This window comes from Lepidochelys kempii, chromosome 6 (assembly GCF_965140285.1).
Source record: "Lepidochelys kempii isolate rLepKem1 chromosome 6, rLepKem1.hap1, whole genome shotgun sequence".
Taxonomy (NCBI): domain Eukaryota; kingdom Metazoa; phylum Chordata; order Testudines; family Cheloniidae; genus Lepidochelys; species Lepidochelys kempii.
In genome coordinates this window covers 118,814,807-118,840,261 of record NC_136385.1, presented here as the reverse complement: position 1 = coordinate 118,840,261, position 25,455 = coordinate 118,814,807, and the positions used below count along the sequence as shown (strand labels likewise).

The 25,455-nt window shown below is 42.3% G+C and overlaps 1 protein-coding gene across 5 annotated transcripts in view; it reads left to right on the top strand.

Annotated features, from left to right (window-relative positions):
• Positions 1-24,324, top strand: part of SYNE2 (spectrin repeat containing nuclear envelope protein 2) — a 275,888-nt gene extending 251,564 nt beyond the window's left edge. For 3 of the 5 annotated variants that reach the window (XM_073349866.2, XM_078853402.1, XM_078853405.1), the window contains 17 exons: positions 2,854-3,041; positions 3,214-3,364; positions 4,233-4,415; positions 7,099-7,236; positions 8,495-8,689; positions 9,220-9,502; positions 9,888-9,956; positions 10,795-10,934; positions 11,850-11,985; positions 13,949-14,160; positions 15,563-15,763; positions 16,614-16,742; positions 17,253-17,444; positions 18,026-18,112; positions 18,296-18,342; positions 20,093-22,834; positions 23,751-24,324. In XM_073349866.2, coding sequence (XP_073205967.2) covers positions 2,854-3,041; positions 3,214-3,364; positions 4,233-4,415; positions 7,099-7,236; positions 8,495-8,689; positions 9,220-9,502; positions 9,888-9,956; positions 10,795-10,934; positions 11,850-11,985; positions 13,949-14,160; positions 15,563-15,763; positions 16,614-16,742; positions 17,253-17,444; positions 18,026-18,112; positions 18,296-18,342; positions 20,093-20,318 — 2,577 coding nt within the window. In that variant the 3' untranslated portion in view covers positions 20,319-22,834; positions 23,751-24,324. The remainder of the gene's footprint in view (positions 1-2,853; positions 3,042-3,213; positions 3,365-4,232; positions 4,416-7,098; positions 7,237-8,494; positions 8,690-9,219; positions 9,503-9,887; positions 9,957-10,794; positions 10,935-11,849; positions 11,986-13,948; positions 14,161-15,562; positions 15,764-16,613; positions 16,743-17,252; positions 17,445-18,025; positions 18,113-18,295; positions 18,343-20,092; positions 22,835-23,750) is intronic. The other 2 variants (XM_078853404.1, XM_078853403.1) reach the window with 2 other exon arrangements.
• Positions 24,325-25,455: the final 1,131 nt, after the last annotated feature.

Genomic DNA, 25,455 nt, shown 5'->3' with positions numbered 1-25,455 from the left:
TTCAAAGCAGAAAGCCTTTCACTAAGCTTTACTTGTTGCATTCACATAGGGGTTTGAAAAGATCTTCCTTGGTTTTATTTCAAAAAATATTTTGATGGATACAGCCTAATGGTGAGGAATATGTCTTACTAGATTGTTTTATGTTTGACATCCATGATCACAAAGGTGTTATGTATGCTGTCTTGAATAACTGTTAATTCTAAAACTCTGGGTAATTGTTTGCAGGTGGAGATGCTTTTATAACGTTTCATTCATCTACAGATTGAAGATTGCAACATAAGGCATTCTGTTTAAGATTTAAAATACAAATTAAAGATGTCTCAGTATTGAAGGAGTAGTCCAGCATTGTAGGGCCAGTTAAATAATTAAGTCTAATAAACTTTGAGCAATGAAGTGAGGAGTTTTTTGTTCTGTATGCATGTTTTCTGCCTCACTTAGTATATTTTAGTTTGTTTGTCTTGCCACTCTAATGAGAGTTAACATCATTTTAATTAAGCAGTTGTGATAGCAACAAGGATTCTGACTGAAGTTATTATATGAACCCAAACATAACGGATAATAACAATACTTTGGTAGTATCAGCAAGCCACTTTTGCGTTAATAGAATAGTTTTTGTACTCTGTGGGTAAGATTCTGATCACGGTTACACCAATGTAAGTAAGTCCAGAGTAACATCACTGAAGTCAGTTGCAGATTTACAGCAGCGTAACAGAGAGTGGAATCTGTTCCTATGTACAGGCCACAGATTCAAAAGACAAGGCCTCTTCTTGCGTAGAGAGAACAGCCTAGAATCCATAGTAACCTATTTAAATCCTGTGCTGGATCTGCTTTTAGCATCTGTATAAGGATTACTGCTCTTACTTTCCAGAAGCACCAGGCAAAAGTAACAGAGAACCAAAGAACAGCTGAGCTATCCGCGAACAGGAAGACTGTAACAATACACTTTGCAGTCAGTCAGAAAAACATGGGTTAGATTTTAAGAACGAGGAATACTTGTGGCACTGAGCAGTCTGTTACTCTGGGCTAGATGGTGATTCACGCTGCAGAGGAGTAAGACCCCACCACCACTCCTTACACCTCTACCTTGCTCTTGGTCCAGGTGGATAGGAATAAGTAAGGCTAATTGTCTGCTCACTCCCTCTATGGAGTGGGAGATTAGGGACAGGACAGAGCCTTGCCTCCACTTCCCCACCCTCCACTCACAGAAGCTGAGCCACTGGGGGAGTGAGAGGAGAGTAATAAATCGCTGGTATAGGCCAACCACAGATTACTACACCCGCAGGGGCAAGGAGGAATCAGTGTAGAATTGTTACTCAAAGTGGTAACTCAGCACAATGCTACTACTGGGATAGCCCAGCTTGTGTATCACCCCCCTTGCCTAAAGTCATAGTCTAGCCCTCTGTGAATAGTCCCATTGAAATCAATGGTTCTTCTCAAGGAGTAACTCACAGGCAGTGTGATTAAGGGCACCAGAATCTGGCCCAAGAGGTTCAAGTCACATTTGACATTCTTCTCTATGTGGTTACATAACAAATTAGACAGATTTGAATTTTAGCAAGATACATACAAAACTCTGGCATTAGTTGGTATTCTAACATCCTCAGAAAGAAACCTCTGTGAGTGATGCAGATGATGTCATAAATCATTATCAATAGCAGCAGCTTTTCATTAACTCCAAGGATATTTCTTTTTATGTAAAGTACTGTATATACTTTAACTTTAGTCATTTATGGCTTAGTTCTGCTTTCAGGTACATATGCTACTCTCACTTAGATCAGCCAGTGAGGTTTTGCTCCTTTTGTGCTAACATTCTGAAGTTATACTGTTTGTCTTCTATTAATTCCTGAGAGCATCTTCCTTTAAGTCCTTGTGTTCTTCTCTATTCCTGTGGGTTCTCCCTGGGCTGTAAAATCAAGAACAAAATCAGCCGTGGATTTCTTGTTCAGGAGTGCTGGTGGAATTGGCATTACCGTTTAATGGGATTTCCCACTGACATTGTTTGCTTGTGTTGCAATAAAGTTCCTGCGGAGTTATTGCATCCTCAGTAGTGAAGCAAGGAACAGGTCATAAAAATGTAAATGTGGTTAATATTAAATGGTATTTCCCAAGTCCCTAGAGTTGCATGGGGTGGCTTTTTAATAGCATTTCAGATGATGTTTACTTCTCTGACACAGCACTTTGGAGCTCTATTGCACATTCTGCATTTATTGCATTGGTCTCAATAGGAGATAAGTGCCACATATACAGTGGAAGTACAGACTCTGGAGAAGAAATACATAGTGCAGATTGGACAAGAGAACTTTGCTTTTCATTTTTAAATGATACCATGGAGCAGATGATCCCAGAGGGAGGAACTGAAAAATTGCAGATGTGACTCTTTGGTGTTTACCACTCTTCTGCAGTTTGTGATATTACCAGAGTGACGTGAATTATGCTCTTGCATTCACTGAGGTTATGAATTATCCTGTGTATTCACCGCTAGAGTTTATAGTGGAATAAACCAAGAAGAAGATGCTGTCTGATATTGTAAAAACAAATACATTTGTCTTCACATTTTTACAACGTAGAATGTGTGGTTTGGATTTTGAATGTGTATTATACTTGTCAAATTATTAATGCAGATATTGGACTTTCACTGAGAAATTAAGTGGGGAAGAATGCACTTTCTCATGACAGCTCTCTGATCTCTTCTTTGTTTATCATTTGTTCAACACATTCCATAAGTCCCTTCATTAAAACTAAAATTGCATTTACTGAGCTGGCAATCACTCTTCTCTGTCCATTACAACCTATTACAAGGGAATGTATATGTTTAATTGCTTGTTAATTGAACTCTTTATTTCCTAATCACAGGATCTGCAACGAGACATTGAGCAGCACAGTGAAGGGGTAGAATCTGTGTTTAATATCTGTGACAAGTTGCTGAGCGATTCAGATGCATGTGCTAATGAGACAGAATGTGACTCCATCCAGCAGACTACCAGGAGTCTGGACAGACGGTGGAGAAACATTTGTTCCATGTCTATGGAGAGGCGAATGAAGTGAGTCCTTTTCTGACACTTCTAGGACGTGTATGTAACTGTGCAATATTTCAGGGAATTTTTTACATTCTACATGAACCAAATTTTGAAGAGAAAAGCAAAAATTGTAGAGACATGATTGGCAAGTTTGTGATAAACCAGAGCCTTTCTTCCCTCTCACCCCCCACCTCAGAATTGAGGAAACCTGGCGCCTGTGGCAGAAGTTTTTGGATGATTATTCTCGCTTTGAAGACTGGTTGAAATCGGCCGAAAGGACAGCAGCTTATCCCAACTCTTCCGAAGTTTTATACACAAATGCCAAAGAGGAGCTGAAGAAGTTTGAGGTGAACACTTTTTATTTCAGCTATTGATGTTTCACAGACATCATGTGTGCTTATCAAGAATACTAATTCTTGCACATATAAAGAACCTTTCATCTGAGCTTCTCAAAGCTCTTTGCAGACTTCACAGCTCCTCTCCGAGATACGGGAATACAATTATACCCATCTTTCAGATAGGCAAACAGAGGGACAGAGAGGTTAAATAACTTCCCCAGCATTAGGCAGCAAGTCAGTGACAGAGCTGGGAACAGAACCCAACATTCCTGATACTTATTTGCTCTAACCAGACGTGGTACTCGCCCACTGGGGGGCCTAAGCAGGAATATTTGTGGGGCCCCCAACACATGCTAATAATTAATTGAGCAGCTTGGGGCTCTAAGCAATTGCTTAGTCTTCTCTGGCTCTAACAAATAGACTGTACCCTGGTATTAGTTCCTGGGGCGAGTGGTTGAACTGCTTTTAGACACATTTTCTCCAAGAAGTTGATAATCCTTGAAACAGTCCTTAATAGTAGATTATTAAAAGCTACATTTTATTTGCTCATGTAACTCAGCTGTTTGTTTTGCTTATAAAAATCTAAGAGATTGCAAGCTATTATATACTAAATGTATTTTAGATGTGATCATTTATTTCCAATTGGACAAGAAACTGTAATAGACTAAATTCTGTAAGTAGGACAAATTGCATATGTGCTCTCACATCCTGTGACTTCAGTGGGAGCTATGAACACACATCTGAGGGCAGGTTGTGGTGATAAAACATAATCAGGGTTTTGATTGATCGTGAGGATTTTTCTGTTCCATGATTGCAGTATTTTGTCGATCTTTTCTCTGAAGTGCAAAGGAATAAGATTACTAAATTTGCATTACAGGCATTTCAAAGACAAATTCATGAGCGACTCACTCAGCTGGAGCTAATCAATAAACAATATAGGCGGCTTGCCCGCGAGAATCGTACAGATTCAGCCAGCAAGCTGAAACAGATGGTACATGAAGGCAACCAGCGCTGGGACAATCTCCAGAAACGGGTTGCTGCCATTCTAAGAAGACTTAAGGTAATTGCAGGGTGTTGTGAGGGTTAGTGTAAAGCCCTGTGAGGCCCATGTAGAAATAACACTACCTAAGTGCAAAGTTGTTATGAGAATGCTCATCATCTGCACAGTTAGATTTTTCATTTATAAATGCAAACCCCAAAGTTTACATAAGGAACAATCAGGCTGGAACACAAACCAGCAAAATCAAAGACAGCTCAAAGTGAGGTTAAACATTTGCCCCAAGTTCTCTCCTGCGCCAGGTTTCCACTTAGTGCAACAGAAGATAAGGGATGCCATCAGGCAGCCTGTTATAGCTCCCTGATTTTCAGGGTGAATGTGTTCTTGCTCCAGCACAGGGTTAGGGCAGCCTGGGGGCTGTTCTAATCTACCCATGGTGGCAGTGGTTCCCTAGGGACAGCTGTGCTCCTGGCACAATCTACCCCACCTCTGACACTCCTGCAACCAGGGCTGGGAGGAGAGGGCTTGGCACAGGAGTCAGGTACAAGAAACTGGCCTTTGTTCTTAACTAGAACTAACTATGGAGACGTGGATAAAGTTATCCCAAGAAAATCTGTCAATCCATACTGGGATTCTGCAGTCATAAGAACAGAACATAAGAACGGCCAGACTGAGTCAGACCAAAGGTCCATCCAGCCCAGTGTCCTGTCTGCCGACAATAGCCAGTGCCAGGTGCCCCAGAGGGAATGAACAGAACAGGTCATCATCCAGTGATCCATCCCGTCGCCCATTCCAGCTTGTGGCAAACAGAGGCTAGGGACACCATCCCTGCCCATCTTGGCTAATAGCCATTGATGGACCTATCCCCCATGAATTTAGCTAGTTCTTTTTTTAACCCTACTCTTGGCCTTCACAACATCCTCTGGCAAAGAGTGCCACAGGTTGACTGTGCATTGTGTGAAGAAATACTTCCTTTTGTATGTTTCAGTAAAGTGTAACCAGAGGTTAATGCAGCAAGGTGTGTAAGTTACCAATCAGTGTGTGAGGGCACCTCATAGGGAGGCCATTTGGTGGCATTTGTCCTTAACAAATAGATTGACATTAACCAGCGCTGCTGGAAGGTGAAGAGTAGGTGAATAATAGGCAAAGTTTTGGAGAGCATGTCTTTCACCCCTCCCCCAGGTAATGCTGCTCCTGTTCTGCCTCTCCTCTGACCCAACACCATTCTGTGGCTGTGTTCATGGTACATGATGCACTCCGCTTAATGTCTGCCAGAGTTTGAGACACTTTACTTTGACTTCTTCCTTTGCCTTCTGAACCAGTCCTCAGGTGACTTATGCTGTGTGGCAATCCTGATACTAAACAAGGCTCCAGGGGCTGCTGCACATTTTACACAGAATACACCTCCCTATCTTAACCACATCCCTTTTTGCTTTGAACTCTGTCACACCTACTATTGGGGTAATTTCAGCACTGGAGTAAGTAGGTGCATCTCTACTGACTTAATTGGAATTGCACCTGTCTGTTCCAATACTGATTAAAACTCTTTGTGCCTTTCTGAATTTAGAGGGCAAGGTCCTAAGGTCAGCTGAATTGCACAGAGGGCAACTTGGGGCTGGGGTGCAAAAAAGAAGTTCTCTCCCTAGATCCTGGTGTAGTGTTGTACAAGGCCGCTGTAATTTATGCTGGTTTGTGACAGGCCCAAAGGGTTGAAAATGTACAAGGTATGGTAAAGGGGCATACTGGCCACACCACTTTCTTCAGCCAGACCTCCTCCTCCTGCAACGTGAGCCACAGTGGAGGGGAGTGGCAAAAGAGTATTGGGACACGAAGAGGCTGGTTCTAATACTTAGGTGATCCTCTCTGAGCTGGTTAAATTGACTTCAGGGCTCAAGTACCTGTGCTGTGGCCTGGAAAAGCTAGTCACAGCCCAATTTATGATATAGCAAGTTCCCAGCAAGTGGCAGGAAGAAAAATAAATTCCCCAAAATCAGCAGATCTGACTGTAACCACGCAAAGGGAGCAAACCTGCAGTTAGAAGGTGTCATTTTCACTCTTTTACCTAATCTCTTTTCAGTATATTTATTGTTTGGGAACTGCTTAGCAGTCTGTGATGGAGAAAGCTCCTCTTCTGATCTCCACCTGGGTGGGAGACAGCAGGAAGTAGAACAAATTTATACAAATGGCTTTAACACCAAATGGCATGATAATTACACTTGAGTGTATTTCCACATTCCAGCTAATCAATCATTTTGCTAATTTTGATGATCTAATTTTAATTAGAGATGGGACTTTTTTCCTTTATCTAAACTAGCTGCTAAAGTTAGAGCAGCAAAAACAGCTAAGGCCTGGTCTAAATACGGTTTTTGTACTGGTAGAACTATGTGGATTAGGGGTGTGGATTTTTTTTTCACAAGTATAGTTATACCAGGACACCCCCACTTCCCCCATAGTGTGGGTGTAGTTATACTGGTATAAAGGTGCTTTATACTCATATACCTCATTCCCTTTCCTATGTGGCATAAACACCTTTATATCAGTATAACAGTGTCCATGCTAGCGGGGGTTGTACTGCTTTAAGTATACCCAACTTAGACTAATTCTGGTGTGTAGACAAGGCCTTACACACACGTCTATTTAAAATGAACAGCAATTCTGAAAGAAAATGCCGGTTTTAAAATGCTCCTATGACAATCTTTATTCAGTAACTAAACTAATAATGTACAGCTGCCCTTTTCTTATTCAGTACTTCACCAACCAGAGAGATGAGTTTGAGGGAACAAGGGAAAGCATTCTTGTGTGGCTCACAGAAATGGACCTTCAGCTGACAAATGTGGAACACTTCTCAGAGAGTAACTTTGATGACAAAATGCGGCAATTAAACGTATGTATCATTCAAAATAGCTGTTTTACAGAACAAAGATGATGTCAGTCTGTAGTCTCTTGACAATGCCTGCCAGTTATCTATGGGCTCGTTTCATGACAGCATACATTATGTCCATGAGATCATATTTGTTATAGGATCAGTAAACTTTAAAAAAATAATTGTACAATTCAACATAAAAAATACTTTCTGTAAAATGTAAGTTCAGTATTCAGAGTCTTCAATTCTATTTTTCCATCCCCCCTTACAACTTAGTGTCAATGACAGTTATATTAAACTTGAAGGATAGCTTAAATCTGGGTAAATGTAAACAGCAATCACTAAACAGCTATATACCTAAAATCAAAGTTTAGAAGGTGTTAGCCAACTTGAAGACAGGTCCAGTTCTGTAATATTATTATTATCTCCAATTAGGATTTTTAATATAATGTAAGCATATTTGTATAATGATATTTGTATAATGTAGCATATTTGGGAGGTATATTCTTTGAAAATTTCAATCACGTACATGTGTACTAGCTTTTGTGACATTCCTTCAGGAAGGTATTAATTCTTTGCTACATGAATAATTAAGTTGATATTCCTTTTAGCAGTACTCTTGTCCTTTCCCCCGTAACACATTCTTCTTATTCCACAGCATGTATTCGGTTTTATTCTGTGCAAAGTTTAAAAGGTGACTTAGTGGCAAGGGGGACTTGATGGTTCAAGTTACCTATAGGTCACTTGTTCAAGCTAATGGTGACCAGAAGTTTTTGCCATCTATTTCAATAGCAAAGATAGAATGCATTCAGGTTTTAGTGGCTAGATCCCTACATCACAAATACCATCATTGGTACTGGGGTACTCGCTGGAAGACTTTGCATAGGCATGAAGAATAGCCTACTCTTTCACACGCTTGAGGTGGTCCATCCAGATCAGGATTGTGGTACATCCACTGGATAGTGTGGGCAAGTTTGCATCACTGTTGCCTGTGCTGATCTTGTTGCATGGATGGAGCACTTCACTTTCAGTCAGCACCTAAATTTCAGTCAGCACCTAAATTCACACATTAAATTCACCCATACAACTTTTACCAGCAAAACAAAAACCAAACCTTTACAGATGGTGGCTAGGAAGCTATCTGCCAAAAGAAGATAGATGACTATACCAGTGTTCAGATTCCTTTCCCTTTACAGTGCTAGAGCAGAAGGACAGCCTCAAGCACAAGCAAGAAAGAAACACTACTTACATAACCATTTCTTATGTATGCTCAATATAGGGTTTCCAACAGGAAATAACCCTAAACACCAATAAGATCGATCAGCTCATAGTTTTTGGAGAGCAGCTGATTCAGAAGAGTGAGCCTTTGGATGCTATCCTGATTGAAGATGAGTTGGAGGAACTGCATAGATACTGTCAGGAAGTGTTTGGACGAGTCTCTCGGTTCCACCAAAGATTGACTTCCAGGCATCCTGTAAGGGATAAGTATGGTCTTGGTGCTTTGGCAGGGTGTTGGTATGAAAACGAAATACTCATTGCATAGCAGTAGCTGAGTAGCAGCATGGTTTTAATGCAGGGGTGGGCAAACTATGGTTTGGGGGCTGCATCTGGCCCTCCAGATGTTTTAATCTGGCCCTTGAGCTCCTGCTGGGGAGCGGGTTCTGGGGCTTGCCCTGCTCCAGCCAGGGAGCGGGGTCGGGGGCTTGCCTCTGTCCGCGTGGCTCCCAAAAGCATAGCATGTCCCCCTTCCCACATAGGGGCAGCCAGGGGGTTCCGCATGCTGCCCCCACCCCTAGTGCCGCCCCCGCAGCTCCCATTTGCCAGGAACAACAGCCAATGGGAGCTGCAGAGGTGGCGCCTGCAGACAGTGTGGCAGTGTGCAGAACCGCTTGGCTGCGCCTCCGTGTAGGAGCCGGAGGGGGGACGTGCTGCTGCTTCGGGGATCACTCATTAAGTGACCTAGATCTATGTTCATTCATCACAACATAAAACAATTATTTTTAGGGGACAGAAGATGATAAAGATACATCTGAAAATGAGACAGATGCAGAAGACTCAAGAGAAATGCAAAATGCTCCCTGGCATAAGAAAGCAACAAATGAGGTGCCTTCTTCCCAGCAGTCCCTTTGCCATCTTGTGTCCCCTGCACCAGCTCATGAAAGGTCAGGCTGTGAGACCCCTGTCAGTGTTGACTCCATCCCACTTGAATGGGATCACACAGGTGATGTAGGGGGCTCTTCCTCTCATGAGGATGAAGAAGAAGGAACATACTACAGTGCTCTCTCAGGTAAGAGCCAATAATCCCAAACATTTTTGTTTCACTAGAGCCACCTCCAGGATCCCTGAAGTGGCACCTGTTTGTTTGTTTGTTTGTTTGTTTGTTTGTTTGTTTGTTTGTTTGTTTGTTTGTTTGGGGGGGGTTAATTTGTAATGGTAGAAAAAAGTGAGTGTTATTTAACTCTTCATGATATTGTCTAGACAAAAAGGATAGTTTTGTCGAAACCAAACTTAAAGTTTTGAATGACTCCCCCAAATTCCTTGTTTTCTAAAAATCTCTGATGAAAATAGTAATGAAGTTTTTCCTTTCAGTCAATATTTCAGATGTTTCTGTTTAATATTCAGTAAATATCAAATATTTGTCCAGTGAGGAAAATGACGTTATTCTCTTTCAGATGTAGAAATCACTGAAAATCCTGAGGCATATCTTAAAATGACCACAAAAACTTTGAAAGCATCTTCTGGTAGGCACCTGCTAATGCATGTGTCTGAACATGGCAATCTCCCTGTGGTGCACGTTATACTCCTAAACCTGTTTCATACGTAACGTCTGATTTCCTGCCTTGTGTGGACACCATGTGCCATTGTGTCATGGTGTTTTTACGCTGCAGTAGAAACACATGTACATTACAAAGCAGTCAAGGACATGCCGTTTAGAATTTTCCTGTCAAATGCAGAGATGGTTAATGTGCATTTCATTATATTCATCCAAAATCTTTCAGCTCTTTCATGGTGGTTTGGTCTGGGTATTATTTTTTTCCTTGTTGATTGTAATCACCTATTTACTGAGACAGTAGTTTAGTTTTGCAAGTAAAAGCAGCACTTTAACTATCGCTTATAATTTTACATTGTGTGTGACAGAGCCTTGGGCATGCCATCAGTTAAATCCCAAATGAGCATTCACTGTTCTCTTCCAGTCAGGACAGGTCTATTCTTGACTCACTTGTCATGCATTGCAGCAAAATGATCATATCATGGGAATAGGAACTTCCCAAAACTATGGTGCAAACTTTTCTTTTCTTGTTTTAAATCATACTGCAGCCAAACATTTTCAGAAGAAAATAAAATGTCCCATAACTGCATGGCTGTCATTTCATTACCTCCTGGATTACTGCTGACATTTTGCAAATGTGCATGCTTTGCAAGGAAAGCTGCAGAACTGTCATTTTGATGCCATCACTTGGTGCCATATTCTTCAGAACACTTCTTAATTTATTTAAAAAGTAAATGCTTCACTACAGAGTTCGGGGGCTCAGATTCAGGGTTTTTAATTTTTTTATTTATTTTTTTTTTATGTGGCAGGAAAATCCATTTCAGAAGCTCTTACATGGCATTCCCCGGAGAGCCCAGCCTACAGAAAACATCAGTACCACGAGGCAGAGATGGTGAGAAATGTGCAATCTGGCAGCCCAGAGACAAGTACCCCATATAAGCCAGGCTATGTGAGTTCCAGATCTGTGGACATTAATTCTAAGCAATTAAAGATTAATCTTTAATTCCTGCAGACTCCAGGACAATCCCTAGAAACTCTAGGTTCAAAGTATCCTTTCTCAGCATGCAGGCTGGAAGAGGGGAAGGGGGTCTGCCTAGACACAGCCTGCTACTCCTCCCATTTCTGGTCATTCAAAAAGCTGCCCTGATGGCAAAGAGGGAATTGCCAGAGTGACTATGCCTAAGGCAGTAGGGAAGCCAGAAGAGAGCTTATTCTTTTAGTGGTTGGTTTCCAGCAGTAGTGAAACTGGCAGCAGCTCTACCTTCATCTCCTTCTGGATTGCTTATTGTCCCTGCTCTGCCAGCTCACTGTTTCAGGGGGATTAGGCCATAGCCATCAATACTCTAGTTCTCATGGGAATGAGGTAGCACTGGGGCTGGGCTATTAATGGTTATTGTTAGAGTTGCTTGTTATTAGTCCATCGCCATATTTTTTCTTATAGTAGCTCTTGCCAAGTCTCAGTACCTGATGGAATGAATGGAAATGCCACTGATACTAGATTTTATACAGTGGTTCAGAATCAACTCATTTCTATCAATAAATCACTAGGGCCCAGATCTTCGTTGGTATATAGGTTCCTAAACTTCCATTGAAATCACAGAAGTTAAGAGACTAAACACCTTTGAGGAGTTGAACCTCTCACCAGATTGGGTCATTACTGTATTTCTACTAGTAACTGTTTGCATATTTACCTGGTATACATAAAATGCTGTTGCATAGAGATGGTGTTGGCCTGCTGCACCTTTATTAAGTGTAACTCTCAAAACCTACACTCTGCCTACCTTTTATACCAATGTGCATGCAACTTGAAGGTTCATGGGCATTTACAGCATGTGAGCTTAATAAACCTATGAAATAATTCTAGGTTAAACAGCTAGTGTCTGCAAGCAGTGGGAGCACGGACTGTGTGAAAGAAGTATCTGCTATATTGAATGATGAAGAGCCCCAAAATGAACAGGGGCTTGTGAGCATTGCAGCTGCAGAGAAGCAGTCAGGTACAGGTAAAGATAAACAGTGTAAAAAAAATGAATAATGACTATTATGAAATGGTTTATTATGTGACTCACAAGTAAACAAAGCAAAGACAACATGACAGTACACTTACGTTGAGAAAAGATGTACCACTGTTCTCCAAAAGGATAGATTTTGCTAAGCCTTCTTCTCACTTGACATTGTTTGACCTGTGTTTATTGCTGAATTCTCAGCCCTTATATTTTATCTACTAGACTCAAGAGTTTCAGACTCATCATATACTTGACTTTTGTCTCCTTACTGATAAAAGTGAAATTGTTCCCATTCATTTCAGTGAGGTTCTAGCCTCTTCAAGGGATTTTTAATCAGACTGTGAAAATTCTTTACTGAAACCAAGAAGTATGTTACTTTGACTAAATCAAGATTGGTTTAACTTGTTTTCTCAGTAACTTATACTCCAATCACAAGGAAAAAATGGTATATTACAGCTCCCATTTACATAAGCTCTTGATTAACCAAGGCTTGGTAATCTTTGCTACATTTTTCAAGTTAGAGCAGATCCATACTAAGAACAGAGACAGTTGAGCAGGCTGCCTTAAGCTTACAATACCCTGTACCATAATTATAAACCTCCAGTAGAGTGAGAGTGATAAATTGAAGCTATACCAACCATTTTATGCTGTGACTGCATCAGCACACTTTGACCAGCATCAAGCCAGGTCACTCTGTGGATGGGAGATCTCCAAGGCAGGCCTATGTGCTGAGAAGTGATGTTGGTGATTGAGTGGTTGACACTCTTTTCAGTCAGCACAGAAGCAATACCCCAACATGATTTTATGTAGCACTATGCTGCTGGAAATGCCTCTTTCAGATGATACATAAAACTTGGTCACTTGTATTTACTTTCATCCCATGGTTGTTAATCCTGTTGTTTTTGCCAAATTCAGTCTGGATAATTACATTCTACCTCTCTGTATTTCTTCTGTATTTCTGTCTTGATAATGTATTCCTCAATTACCGTGGAAAAAATTCCTGTGTAGTGTCAGGTAACCTGTATAGGTTGTATATCTGGTTGTAAAGCTGACCTTTCAGGATACAAGTAGTACATTATAATAATTTTATTATTATGATATTTTTATACAAGGTGTCGCAGGGCAGATATACCTGTCAGCCCCTTGGGGCAGTATAGCCCCTCAGCCCGAGTCACTAAGGGAGGCCTGGGGTTCAGGACAGTAAGGCCTAGTAGCTGAAGTCTAAGTAGCCGCCTTCCTTCCCAGGGCAGTATGGCCCAATGGCCTAAGTCAGTAAAGCTGTCCTGGGGTTCAGGACATAGGGCCTAGTTGCCAAAGTCTAGGTAGCCACCTTTATTCCCAAGGCTGTATGGCCCAGTTCACCTCCCTGCATGTTGGTGGTGTCCATGGTAGGTCAGATGGGGTAGGGGGCCCGGGCCTACCCTTCTCTGCCAAGTCCCGATCCAGGACCCGAGGGAACTGATACCTCGCTTCTCAGTCACCCATCACTACCATTCCTTCACTGGGGAATTGTTTCCTACCCTTCTTCCAATGCAGGGGATCCCTCGGCAATACTGCCTTGGCAGTCAGCTGGGCTTTGGTAGAGGCACCAACCTGGCTGGCATTGGCATCTGGTGACTCCAGCACTCTCCCAGCAGGAGCCTGCAGTACAATTAACGATGGTCAGCCTAGACTGAGCTGAGCTGCTTCCTCTTATACTGTGGTTCCAATTAGAGCATGCTCAGCATGGGTGAGGGGGCATGGCTTCCTCAGACCATAGCATGGGATTAACCTCCTCTGGCCCAGAGCAGGACTGATATACCCCATCACGCAAGGAAAGAGACTCTCTGGTCAGAACCTGATTGTAGAATGGGTTCTTTAGAAACACTAAACTTGATAGTTTGTAAATAATATTCTGTTCTGTTTTAAATAATATTCACATCATTGGTGTGTTAAAGCATTTCTTGGTATATCACTGTAGCTGTTATTGAGAGATGGGAGCTCATTCAAGCTCAGGACCTAAGAAATAAACTTAGAATGAAACAGAATTTGCAGCAGTGGCAACAACTGAACTCTGACCTCAGTGATATTACTGCTTGGCTGGATAAAACTGAAGAAGAGCTGGAAGAATTACAGAAAGCAAAGCCTGCAACCAATATGCATACAATGGAACAAAGAGTAAAGAAACTGAAAGTAAGTTGTCACATACTGAGAAGTGAGGTTTTAAGAATGTCATTACTATTTAAAATATTTGTTTCTCTGATCAAATAGTCTTTTCCTATAATTTGTGAATACTATATTAACAATAAAGTTTTTTAGGCTGTTACCATCCAACTGTATGTGAGATTTCTATCCTAATGTGTGCAGATTTGTATGCACAATGCCTGATAATTGCACAGGTTATTATGCATCTCCCAGCAAACTGAGGAGAGCAACTAGACCCAGAAACTAGACACTTTGTGTAGTTCTTCTAATGGATTATTTCAAAAGGTGGAATCACACCTCAGTTATCAGATACTGACTTCTGTTGAAGTGAACAACAAGATTTATTAATCAAATATGCAGAATAAATTCATTATCTCAGTTAATATTAGGTTAGGAAAGAGAACAATATTTAATTTGAGACACAATAAAAAATTGGCATTCACCAGAACATGAAGTGCAGGTTGCTACACTATTTGTGATGATACTCTTAAATCTTAAAAGTTAAGCTGGGCTGAGCCGGGTCTGTACTTGGATGGATGATATGCAAGAAATTGCTAGATTCTTCCAATTTCTAGCTGCCACTCCTCCCTGTAAGGCAGTGCTGGACCCTTGACTTCAACCTGATGTTAAGGGGTACTATGTTGCTGGAGGTGTTCTTTTTTTTTTTTGGATGAGATATAATTTCGACTGGGGTAGGCAACCTATCGCATGTGTGCCAAAGGTGGCATGCGAGCTGATTTTCAGTGGCATTCTCACTGCCCGGGTCCTGGCCACCGGTCTGGGGGGCTCTGCATTTTAATTTAATTTTAAATGAAGCTTCTTAAACATTCTAAAAACCTTATTTACTTTACATACAACAATAGTTTAGTTATATATTATAGACTTATAGAAAGAGACCTTCTAAAAACATTAAAATGTTTTACTGGCACGTGAAACCTTCAATTAGAGTGAATAAATGAAGACTCGGCCCACCACTTCTGAAAGGTTGCTGACCCCTGATTTAGACTATAAACTTCTTGGGACAGGAGCCATTGCCATCACCTTTGTTCTGTCCAGGCAGTGAACAGAGTCATTTAATAACTGTAAAATCAAGGTCCTGAAAACTTGTAAATACTATCGAGCTTCTAACAGAATGTAGAATTTTTAACATCCAGGTCATTGCAAAATTCTACCTTATGTAATTATATTATTGCTCCTGCAATTGCCAGTGGGTATTCAACTTCAAGAAACTGAGACATTCTGCCTTAAAGTCTTCCCTAGAAATATCTGGAAAATGCTTTTTCAGATCTGGTAACTCCCTGAAATATTTGTGATTTCTTAGTTTGTGGAGGATTGTTTTATAAAAGGTATTGATAATTCACTGAGGGTTCTAATCTGCTTCTTTCTTCAGGACATGCTTAAAGCCTTTGATAACTACAAGGCTTTAGTGTTCTCCGTTAATCAGAGCAGCAAAGACTTCCAGCAAACGGATATCACTGAATCAAAAGAGCTTCAAAACAGACTTCGACAAGTGAATTTGCACTGGGAGAAAGTATGTCATTCAATGGACAACTGGAGAAGGGGTTTACAACAAACCCTAATGCAGTGCCAGGTAAATAAAGCAAACATTTGTCTTGTCACACTTTGAATGAGAGTTTATTTGTAATGAGCTGATTAAGTAGATTAGAGGACACAGTATGGCAGTTGCAGGAATATCAGCAGTTCCTTGGAATTTTTACTCAGATTATAGATTTCTTTGAATGTATGCCCTTTTTTATGCACAGGATAGCCACACTAGTGGTAAATAGCACTTACACTGTTTTTCATAGAATCTTAGAAATGTATGGCTGGAAGGGACTTGAGAGGTCATCTGATCTCCCCCAGCACAGTGAGGCAGAACCAAGTAAACCTAGAGTCTTAGTCAATGAGAGGGATTCCACAACCTCCTTTGGAAGCCTATCCCTGAACTGAACTGTTCTTATAGTTAGACAGTTTTTTTCTAATGTTTAACCTAGTTCTCCCTTGCAGCAGATTAATCAGGTTACTTATCCTACCTTCAGTGGAGAACAATTGATCACCACCCTCTCTATAACAGCCCTTATCATATTTGAAGGCTTATCATGTTTAAAACAATTTGCAAGCAATCCACACAACATGCCTGAGAAGTAGCTCTACCTTATTTCCCATGTTTTATAGATGACTTGGCGCAATTGAAGAAGAGATGTTAAATCACTTGCTTAAAGCCACAGAAGGAGCTGATAGAGTTGGGACCACTAGTCTGAGCTGTTACATGTAGTTTTAGCACAGGAAGACCAGTCATCTTTTTGAGTAACCCTCAACAAACCTAAGTAAAAATACTTGATCAACTGTTTCATTGCATAGCAACAGAGCAAGAGTGTTAGGCTGATTTTATTACAATACTCCAGGCACACATTCTTGTAAACCTTTACTTCTTTCTTCAGGATTTCCATGAACTGAGTCAGAAACTACTCTTGGGACTAGCAAGTGCTGAAAGTCTAAGACATAATGCACAATTCACTGATCCAAATGCTGACCCCCATACAATACTGGAGTGCCAAAAAGAATTAATGGTATGTTATGGGTTGGTTATTGAATCAAGGTACGAGACTAACATGCAAGTTACTTCCACAAAAATAAAAAGTAATGTAGTTATTTCTAAAAAAATGGTTGTTTGAAAGGAAACAGGTACAGTTTGGGGATACTTCATTTATACATGAATAGATTTGTGGCTTTAGGAATTGGTTGACTAATAAATCTAGCTGAAGCTAAATATGATAGAGGTACTGTTTGTGAGCAGATTAAGTACTCACGAAGGTCCGGATTAAGTGCACCAGTTTGTGTTGAAGTATGACCAGGTTATGAATAATCTTTCCCACAAAACCCTGCAATTATACCTAAATCCTAGTCTGCAACACACTCTGTGAATTGTTCCTTTTGGATCATCAATCATGCTGCATTATTCACTGGAACTGTTGAAGAAATAAAATTAGTTCATCTTGTTATGAAATTATAATCCTCCCACAAGTTTAGAGCAATCAGTTTATACTGATTGTTATATTTCAAACCATTTCCTTTTTAAGCAACTGGAGAAAGGGCTGTTGGAACAACAGCTACAAGTAAATGCTCTACAGGAAATCTCCACCTACCTTCTAGTTAAATCAGATGGAGAAGATTATATTGAAGCTGATGAGAAAATACACGTAATTGGAAAGAAACTGAAAAGGCTTCTTGAACAGGTTTCACAGGACTTAAAAACTTCACAAGGAAACATGGTGAGTCAGGGGTATGATTTTTAAACTTGATTATTAACAAGTGCTATGATAATAAAGGATACAAGAACCAGTGCTGCAAAACCAGCCCAAAATGTAAAAAATCAAGAGTAGAAACTCTAAAAGAAAATCAGGCTGGTTTAAAACTTGTATGTATTTAGAGCTCCTTATTGCCTTATCAAATATGAGCAATTATTGGGACAAGAAATATGACGTGTGTGTGTACATAACCCCTACATGTTGTATGTCCATCAATCAATATTAGATATACCCTGCCTTATGCCTCAGTGGGAGCTTGAATTAGACCAGTTTGACTTACTGTTTTCAAGCTAATATATCAGCACATATCTGCCGCTCATGCTTTCTGTTCCTTCCAAAGCTGTTTCTCAAAACTGCACAGGATAAAACAAGAATCCTAATCCATGGGTGCTTAGCGGTGGAACTGTTTGTTCTTCACAAGCTGGCTGCCATCCATATATACACGTGGATAATTTTTTAAAGATAGACATATACAGCATTTTACAGTTTTTATGTTGATGCTTTATGTATACACATTTTAGGGGTGTGTGGTTTGTTTTTTTTAGGACATCAGTGCATTTCTGCCAGCAGCAGATGACTTGGATTCTGGAAGTTATCATCCACTAGTAGCGAAATCCAGCCCACATGAAATGGCAAGAACTTTTTAAATTAAATGCCTGTTTTTCTAAGATTTTTGCTGTCTTTTCATCCCACCTTCCCTTGAATTGAATCTGTACTTTAGCCTCAAACCTTTTGAAACTGGCTCATTTTAGGTATGAAAAAGTTTACATTTTAATGTCCTAGAGGTGGGTAATAATAAATGTTTATCTTAACAGGTTGGTGGTGTAAGGAGAACTTCGGAAGGCAAGAGCAGCAGTGTCAGGTAGCATGTGATTTTTGGTAGAAATGTAGAGTACGTTTTAAAATAAAGAGAGTAGGCAAGCTTGATGGCTTGGTGCCAGTGTGTTGTACGCCAAATGGCAAACAAATGTGGGGAGACCCTGCTCCTAATGGGTCTGTACACATTATGGAGGCAATGTATCTGGATTCATGGCTGACTTCACTGTTTCCCCTAGATACCAACATGAGGATACAGTGGTGGTACATAGAAGTAGCACCTTCCTTTGTGTCTGCTTAGCCCAGTGGCTCTCAAACTTTTTTTTACTGGTGACCCCTTTCACATAGCAAGTCTCTGAGTGCAACCCTCCTTATAAATTAAAAACACTTTTTTAATATATTTAACACCATTATAAATGCTGGAGGCAAAGCAGGGCTTGGGGTGGAATTTGACAGCTTGCGACCCCCCCATGTAATAACCTCATGACCTCCTGAGGAGTCCTGACCCCCAGTTTGAGAACCCCCTGCTTAGCCCCTACAAACCCTGTGTTTTACTGTAGTGTTGCACTTTTATGGGAACTTTTCTCCAGTGTGCCCTTTTGGAGGTTGGCCCCTTTACAATTGGCAGAGGCAAAGAGCTGCAGTGTTAATTTTTTTTTTCTGATTCCTGAAGCAATGGCATATTCTCACACCCCATGCACCTGCAGGGCGTACAGCTTTTGCAGGGCTGGACAAATCAGACACCACTGCAGCCAAGTGTGGGTGACGGGATACGGGTAAATGGGTTAAAGATACATCCTGTGGTATAGGGTCAGAAAATTTCACAATGTGAGGCCTAGCCTTCTATCAGGGAGAGAGCCCATGCAGATACATTAGGCTCTTGAAAATTAAGATACTGTTTAAAAACTGCCTCCAATAACCCTATGCAAAATGCAGCCTGTTACCCAAACCTATTAACACATAGTGCTTATTCCTAAAGCAGGGGTGGGCAAACTTTTTAGCCTGAGGGCCACATCTGGATATAGAAATTGTATGGCGAGCCATGAATGCTCATGAAATTAGGGTTGGGGTGCAGGCTCTGGCCTGGGACCAGAACTGAAGAGTTTCGGGGTTCGGGAGGGGGCTCTGGGCTCCAGCTGGGGATGAGGGTTTGAGGTACAGGAGGATGCTCTGGGCTGGGCTCGAGGGGTTTGGAGGGCGGGAGGGGGTGCAGGCTCTGGGCAGCGCTTACCTCACGCAGCTCCAGAAGCAGCAGCATGTCCCCTCCCAGGCCCCCGCAGCTCCAATAGGCCACAGATCCCCACCACCGGGAGCTGTGCTCGGAGCCCCCTGGATGACTCTAAATGTAGGAGCCGGAGGGGGGACATCTTACTGCTTCCGGGAGTTGTGGCACGCGTGCGTAGAGCAGCCCCCGACCCAGTTCCCAAGCAGGAGCTTGAGGGCCGGATTAAATGGGTTGGTGGGCCAGATGTGGTCCACAGGCCGTATTTTGCCCGCCCCTCTCCTAAAGGCTAAATAAATTACATTAAACTCTTTTGGGGGATTTTCCTTATGTATTAGACTTTGTTATTAGTGGTAAGACGTAGTAGACATTCTCCCCACTTTTTTTAAACTAGATTTAAGTGTGTTTCATATCTAAAGCAGTCTCTGTTCCAATAAGTGAAGGTTGCCTTCCTTAAAATGGGGGAGGAGAGGGTTAAGGTAGAGGGCATGCGTGACAGTGTGTGCGCAACATGCTAATTACCTTGTTTTTAACATTTCCCCCTATCAAAATATCCGATATCCTTTCTTTACAGAATGGGAGACCAGCCTGAAACCACTCAAGCAACTTCCAGCCCCCAATCCTTCTTTTATCGTGTATTAAGAGCCGCTTTACCTCTGCAGTTCCTCTTCCTTTTGCTTTTGCTTCTGGCCTGCATGATCCCATCCTCAGAGGAAGACTACAGCTGCACACAAGTGAACAACTTTGCCCGCTCTTTCTATCCCATGCTGAGATATACCAATGGACCTCCACCAACCTAGAAAGCGTCCCATGACTCTACAATATACCAAAACACATTTTCTCATGGGTGCTTATTTTCATGCTGCTTCTATCAAACAGTGCATTCATGTACTTAAATATAGAAAGTTCCATAGTGTTTCACATTTTGACCCTCTCTGCTATGCTTTCCTGATACTAGCCACTAATGCACCTGTTTCCTGGGTCCCACAGCAAGAAATGCACACAGTACTACCACTGAAATATAAGTGAGGCATTATTTAAATGGCCTCCTTCCAATGCATAGCAGGGAAGGGAACATATTAAACCTCACAAGATCTTTTCAGAATTTCAGTGAGTAACACAGCATTGTTCGTAGAGAAAATGAATTTTCTATACATTTTTTAAACTCTAAGCAACATACTTTGATGCACTAGATACAAGCATTTTATAAATACAGTCCTCATAACTTGGAAGGTCCACAGAACAGGTTGACAGACTAATAATGGGACATTAGTTACAGACACTATGGTAATGTAATATTAAACACCAATGGTCTCTGTCATGGTTTAATATGACAATAGCAATCTTAAGTGCATGCACATATCATTGGCAACAGTTTGCATCTTTGGGTACTGTAGTAAACTGAAACAGATTTAAATCTAATATTTTTGTTATATTGTACTTTTCATACAACACTTTCAGTGAAAATTATACATATTTTATGTGCAAAGTGTTCAGTGCTTAGGACTGCTGTGTTGTAGTTGGATGTGTCGTTTTTTATACTATGTTTTAAATAAGAATTGATATTGCATGGAAGTGGTTTTATATTGTGCATATTTTCTAAATGAAAATAATTATGATGTAGATTATACACTATATGTATACATATGTAAGCTGACTTTTTAATCAAAGATTTTTGGTTTAATAATCTTCTGAATAATGTACAGTATGCCAAAAGAGATTTTTATAAGTTAACTTTAAGACTCTTCACATTTAAAGTGAAGCTAAAACTTCAGGTGATGATATGAGAAAAAGTTTTATTAGAATAACTATGTTTGGTGGAGGTACAGTTCAAACATTTTTCTCATTAAAATTCTGCTGATAGTTGCAATGACTGAATCCTTTACCTACTGGACTTGATGCTTGTAAATGAACATGTAAAGCAAAATGCTTCATGGATTGAATACAGCTGAGTCAATCCAAAATGCTTTAGAAACTAAATGTGGTGCAGCAATTTGCAAAGAAGGTAACTAGTCCACTCCATAACTGGTCCACTTGTTTCCTTACAAGAAAAATCAGAAATAGGTTATTTGCCATAGCTCATTTTCTTTCCCCAACCATCTTCCCAATTTGTTTTATGTTTGCACCTTTGGAAAGAGAGTCCTTTAAAGTCTCCCTGGAGTGAATGTAAATAGATTATGGCCCAGGCCTGTACAGCAAATGTGAACTAGAGCCCCCACTCTAGCTTGTTCCCAGGAACTACTAGCAGGGAGTGGCACCAGCATAGTGAAAGCACAGAATGAGGAGGAGAGATTCCAAGTGTAAAGAAGCAGAGTCCAAACTGACCTGCTTCTCGCCAACCAGAAGTCCTCCCTTCCTTGTCACAGAGGTCTCCTACTAGCCACGCCAAATTCTTTAGGTCGAATTTAGCAGCGTTCTCTCGATTTAACCCTGCACCCGTCCACACGACGAAGCCCTTTTTTTCCAACTTAAAGGGCTCTTTAAATCGATTTCTTTACTCCACCCCCGACGAGGGGATTAGTGCTGAAATGGGCGTTGCCAGGTCGGATTTGGGGCACTGGAGACGCAATTCAACGGTATTGGCCTCCAGGAGCTATCCCAGAGTGCTCAGTTGTGACCGCTCTGGACAGCACTCTCAACTCAGATGCACTGGCCAGGTAGACAGGAAAAGGCCCACAAACTTTTGAATCTCATTTCCTGTTTGTCCAGCGTGGCAAGCTCACCTGCACAGGTCACCATGCAGAGCCCATCAGCACAGGAGACCATACAGTCCCAGAATCACCGAAGAGCTCCAGCATGGACCTAACGGGAGGTACGGGATCTGATCACTATATGGGGAGACGAATCCGTGCTGGCAGCACTCTGTTCGAAAAAATGAAATGCCAAAATATTTGGAAAAAAATCTCCAATGGCATGAAGGACAGAGGCTACAACAGGGACCCGCAGCAGTGCCGCGTGAAAATTAAGGAGCTCAGGCAAGCCTACCAAAAAACCAGAGAGGCAAACAGCTGCTCCAGTTCAGAGCCCCAGACATGCCACTTCTATGATGAGCTGCATGCCATTCTAGGGGTGCAGCCACCACTACCCCAACCCTCTGCTTTGACTCCCTCCAAGGAGCGCGAGGCAACACAGAAGCAGGTTTTGGGGGCAAGGAAGATGAGGAGGAGGAGGTTGTAGGCAGCTCACAGCAAGGAAGCGGAGAAACCGGTTTTCCCAACAGTCAGGATCTGTTTATCACCATGGAGGTGGCCCCAGTATCCCCCCAAACCCACTCAAGGCGGGCTCCCAGACCCTGAAGGCGGAGAAGGGACCTCTGGTGAGTGCACCTTTGTAATTATTATACATGGTTTAAAAGCAAGCATGTTTAATGATTAATTTGCCCTGGCATTCGCGGCCAGCACAGCTACTGGAAAAGTCTGTTAACGTGTCTGGGGATGGAGCGGAAAACCTCCAGGGACGTCTCCATAAAGCTCTCCTGGATGTACTCCCAAAGCCTTTGCAAATGGGGAGGGCAGCCTTATTCGTTCTCCAGGGTAGGACACTTTACCATGCCAGGCCAGGAGCACGTAGTCAGGAATCATTGTAGCGTATGGTGCCGGTGTTTGCTGGCATTCAAACATCATCCGTTCTTTATCGCTCTGTGTTACCCTCAGGAGAGTGATATCATTCATGGTCACCTGGTTGAAATAGGGTGGTTTTAGTAAGCGGATATTCAGAGGTGCCCATTCCTGCTGGGCTGTTTGCCTGTCGCTGAACAGAAATCTTCCCTGCTGTTAGCGGGGTGGGGGGAGGGGTGAAGCCATCATCCCAAAGAATTGGGCGTGGTGGGGGGGAGGGCTAATTGGTTTCTGCTGCAAGTGAACCCAGAAACCTTAGCTCCTCCTTTTAAAACTGCCAACCCATTTTAAATGGCCAACCCAACGGCTACTTTGTATAGGAAATGAGGGCGCTGCTGTTTGAAACCATTCCCACATGTTATGAAGGTTAAAGAAGCCAAAAGACTGTGGCTTACCATGGCTGCCTGCAAGCCGAATTCTGCTGCCCAGCCCTGTGGGAGTGATCTCTCATACCAAACCAGCATACTCTCAATAAAAGAGGCAAAATGCAACCTTGTAATGAAAGCACATGTGCTATGTAACATTAACAGCAAGGTTTACCATGGAAGAGTGTACCCACGTTGTTCTATAAAATGTCTTTTTAACTACCACACTCCCTGTTTTTTCCTCCACCAGCTGAATATGTTTCTCCTTCCCAGAGGCTAGTGAAGATTAGAAGGCGAAAATGCATTCGGGATGAAATGTTCTTTGACCTGAGGCTGACAGAGCACAGCAAAATATGTGGAGGCAGACAATCTCAGAGTGCAGGAAAACACAATATGAGCACAAGCAGAGGTGGCAGGCCGAAGATGGGAGGTGGCATCAGCTTGCTGAAAGAAGGCAGGAGTCAATACTCAGGCTGCTGGAGGATCAAACTCATATGCTCCAGCATATGGTTGAGCTGCAGGAAAGGCAGCAGGCCCACAGACTGCCGCTACAGCCCCTGTGTAACCAACCGCCCTCCTCCCCAAGTTCCATAGCCTCCTCCCCAAGATGCCCAAAAACGCGGTGGGGGGTGGGCCCTCAGACCACCCAGCCACTCCACCCCAGAGGATTGCCCAAGCAACAGAAGGCTGGCATTCAATAAGTTTTAAAGTGCTGTGTGGCCTTATCCTTCCTTCCTCCACCACCCCACCCCGTGCTTCCCTCTTCCACCACCCCTCCAGGGCTACCTTGGCAGTTACCCCCCTATTTGTGTGATGAATAAAGAATGCATGAATGTGTAGCAACAATGACTTTATTGCCTCTACAAGTGGTGATCGAAGGGGGAAGGGGAGGGTGCTTAGCTTACAGGAAAGTAGAGCGAACCCTGGGGCGGGTTTCCATCAAGGAGAAACAAAAAACTTTCACACCCCGTAGCCTGGCCAGTCCTGAAACTGGTTTTCAAAGCTTCTCTGATGCACACCACGCCCTCCTGTACTCTTCTAACCACCCTGGTGTCTGGCTGCGCGTAATCAGCAGCCAGACGATTTGCCTCAACCTCCCACCCCGCCATAAACGTCTCCCCCTTACTCTCAGATATCATGGCGCGCACAGCAAGCAGTAATAACAATGGGAATATTGGTTTCGCTGAGGTCTAACCGAGTCAGTAAACTGCGCCAGCGTGCTTTTAAACGTCCAAATGCACATTCTACCACCATTCTGCACTTGCTCAGCCTGTAGTTGAACAGCTCCTGACTACTGTCCAGGCTGCCTGTGTACGGCTTCATGAGCTATGGCATTAAGGGGTAGGCTGTGTCCCCAAGAATTTCAACATCCTCAACAGTTATTTTCTGGTCTGGAAAGTAAGTCCCTTACTGCAGCTGTTGAAACAGACCAGAGTTCCTGAAGATGCGAGCGTCATGTACCTTTCCCAACCATCCCACGTTGACGCAGGTGAAATGTCCCTTGTGATCCACCAGTGCTTATAGCACCATTGAAAAGTACCCCTTTCGGTTTATGTACTCGCTGCCTTGGTGCTCCGGTGCCAAGATAGGGATATGGGTTCCATCTATCGCCCCACCACAGTTAGGGAATCCCATTGCAGCAAAGCCATCCACCATGACCTGCACATTTCCCAGAGTCAGCAGATGGTGCAGTACGACTGCTAGCCATCATCATCTCCTGGGTGCTCGGCAGAAGACGGTGCAGTACAACTGCCGGCAGGACTGAATTGCCATGAGACGAAACTTAAAAGGGAAATGACCTGGCTGAGTCACTCCCATGTCTGCCCAGGCACTCCTGACAACCTCACTGAGGTCAGCTAAAAGAGCACGCTGGAATACGGTGATGATGGCTACCAATCATACTGCACTGTCTGCTGCCAAAAGGCAATGAGCTGTTGCTGTGTAGCAATACAGCA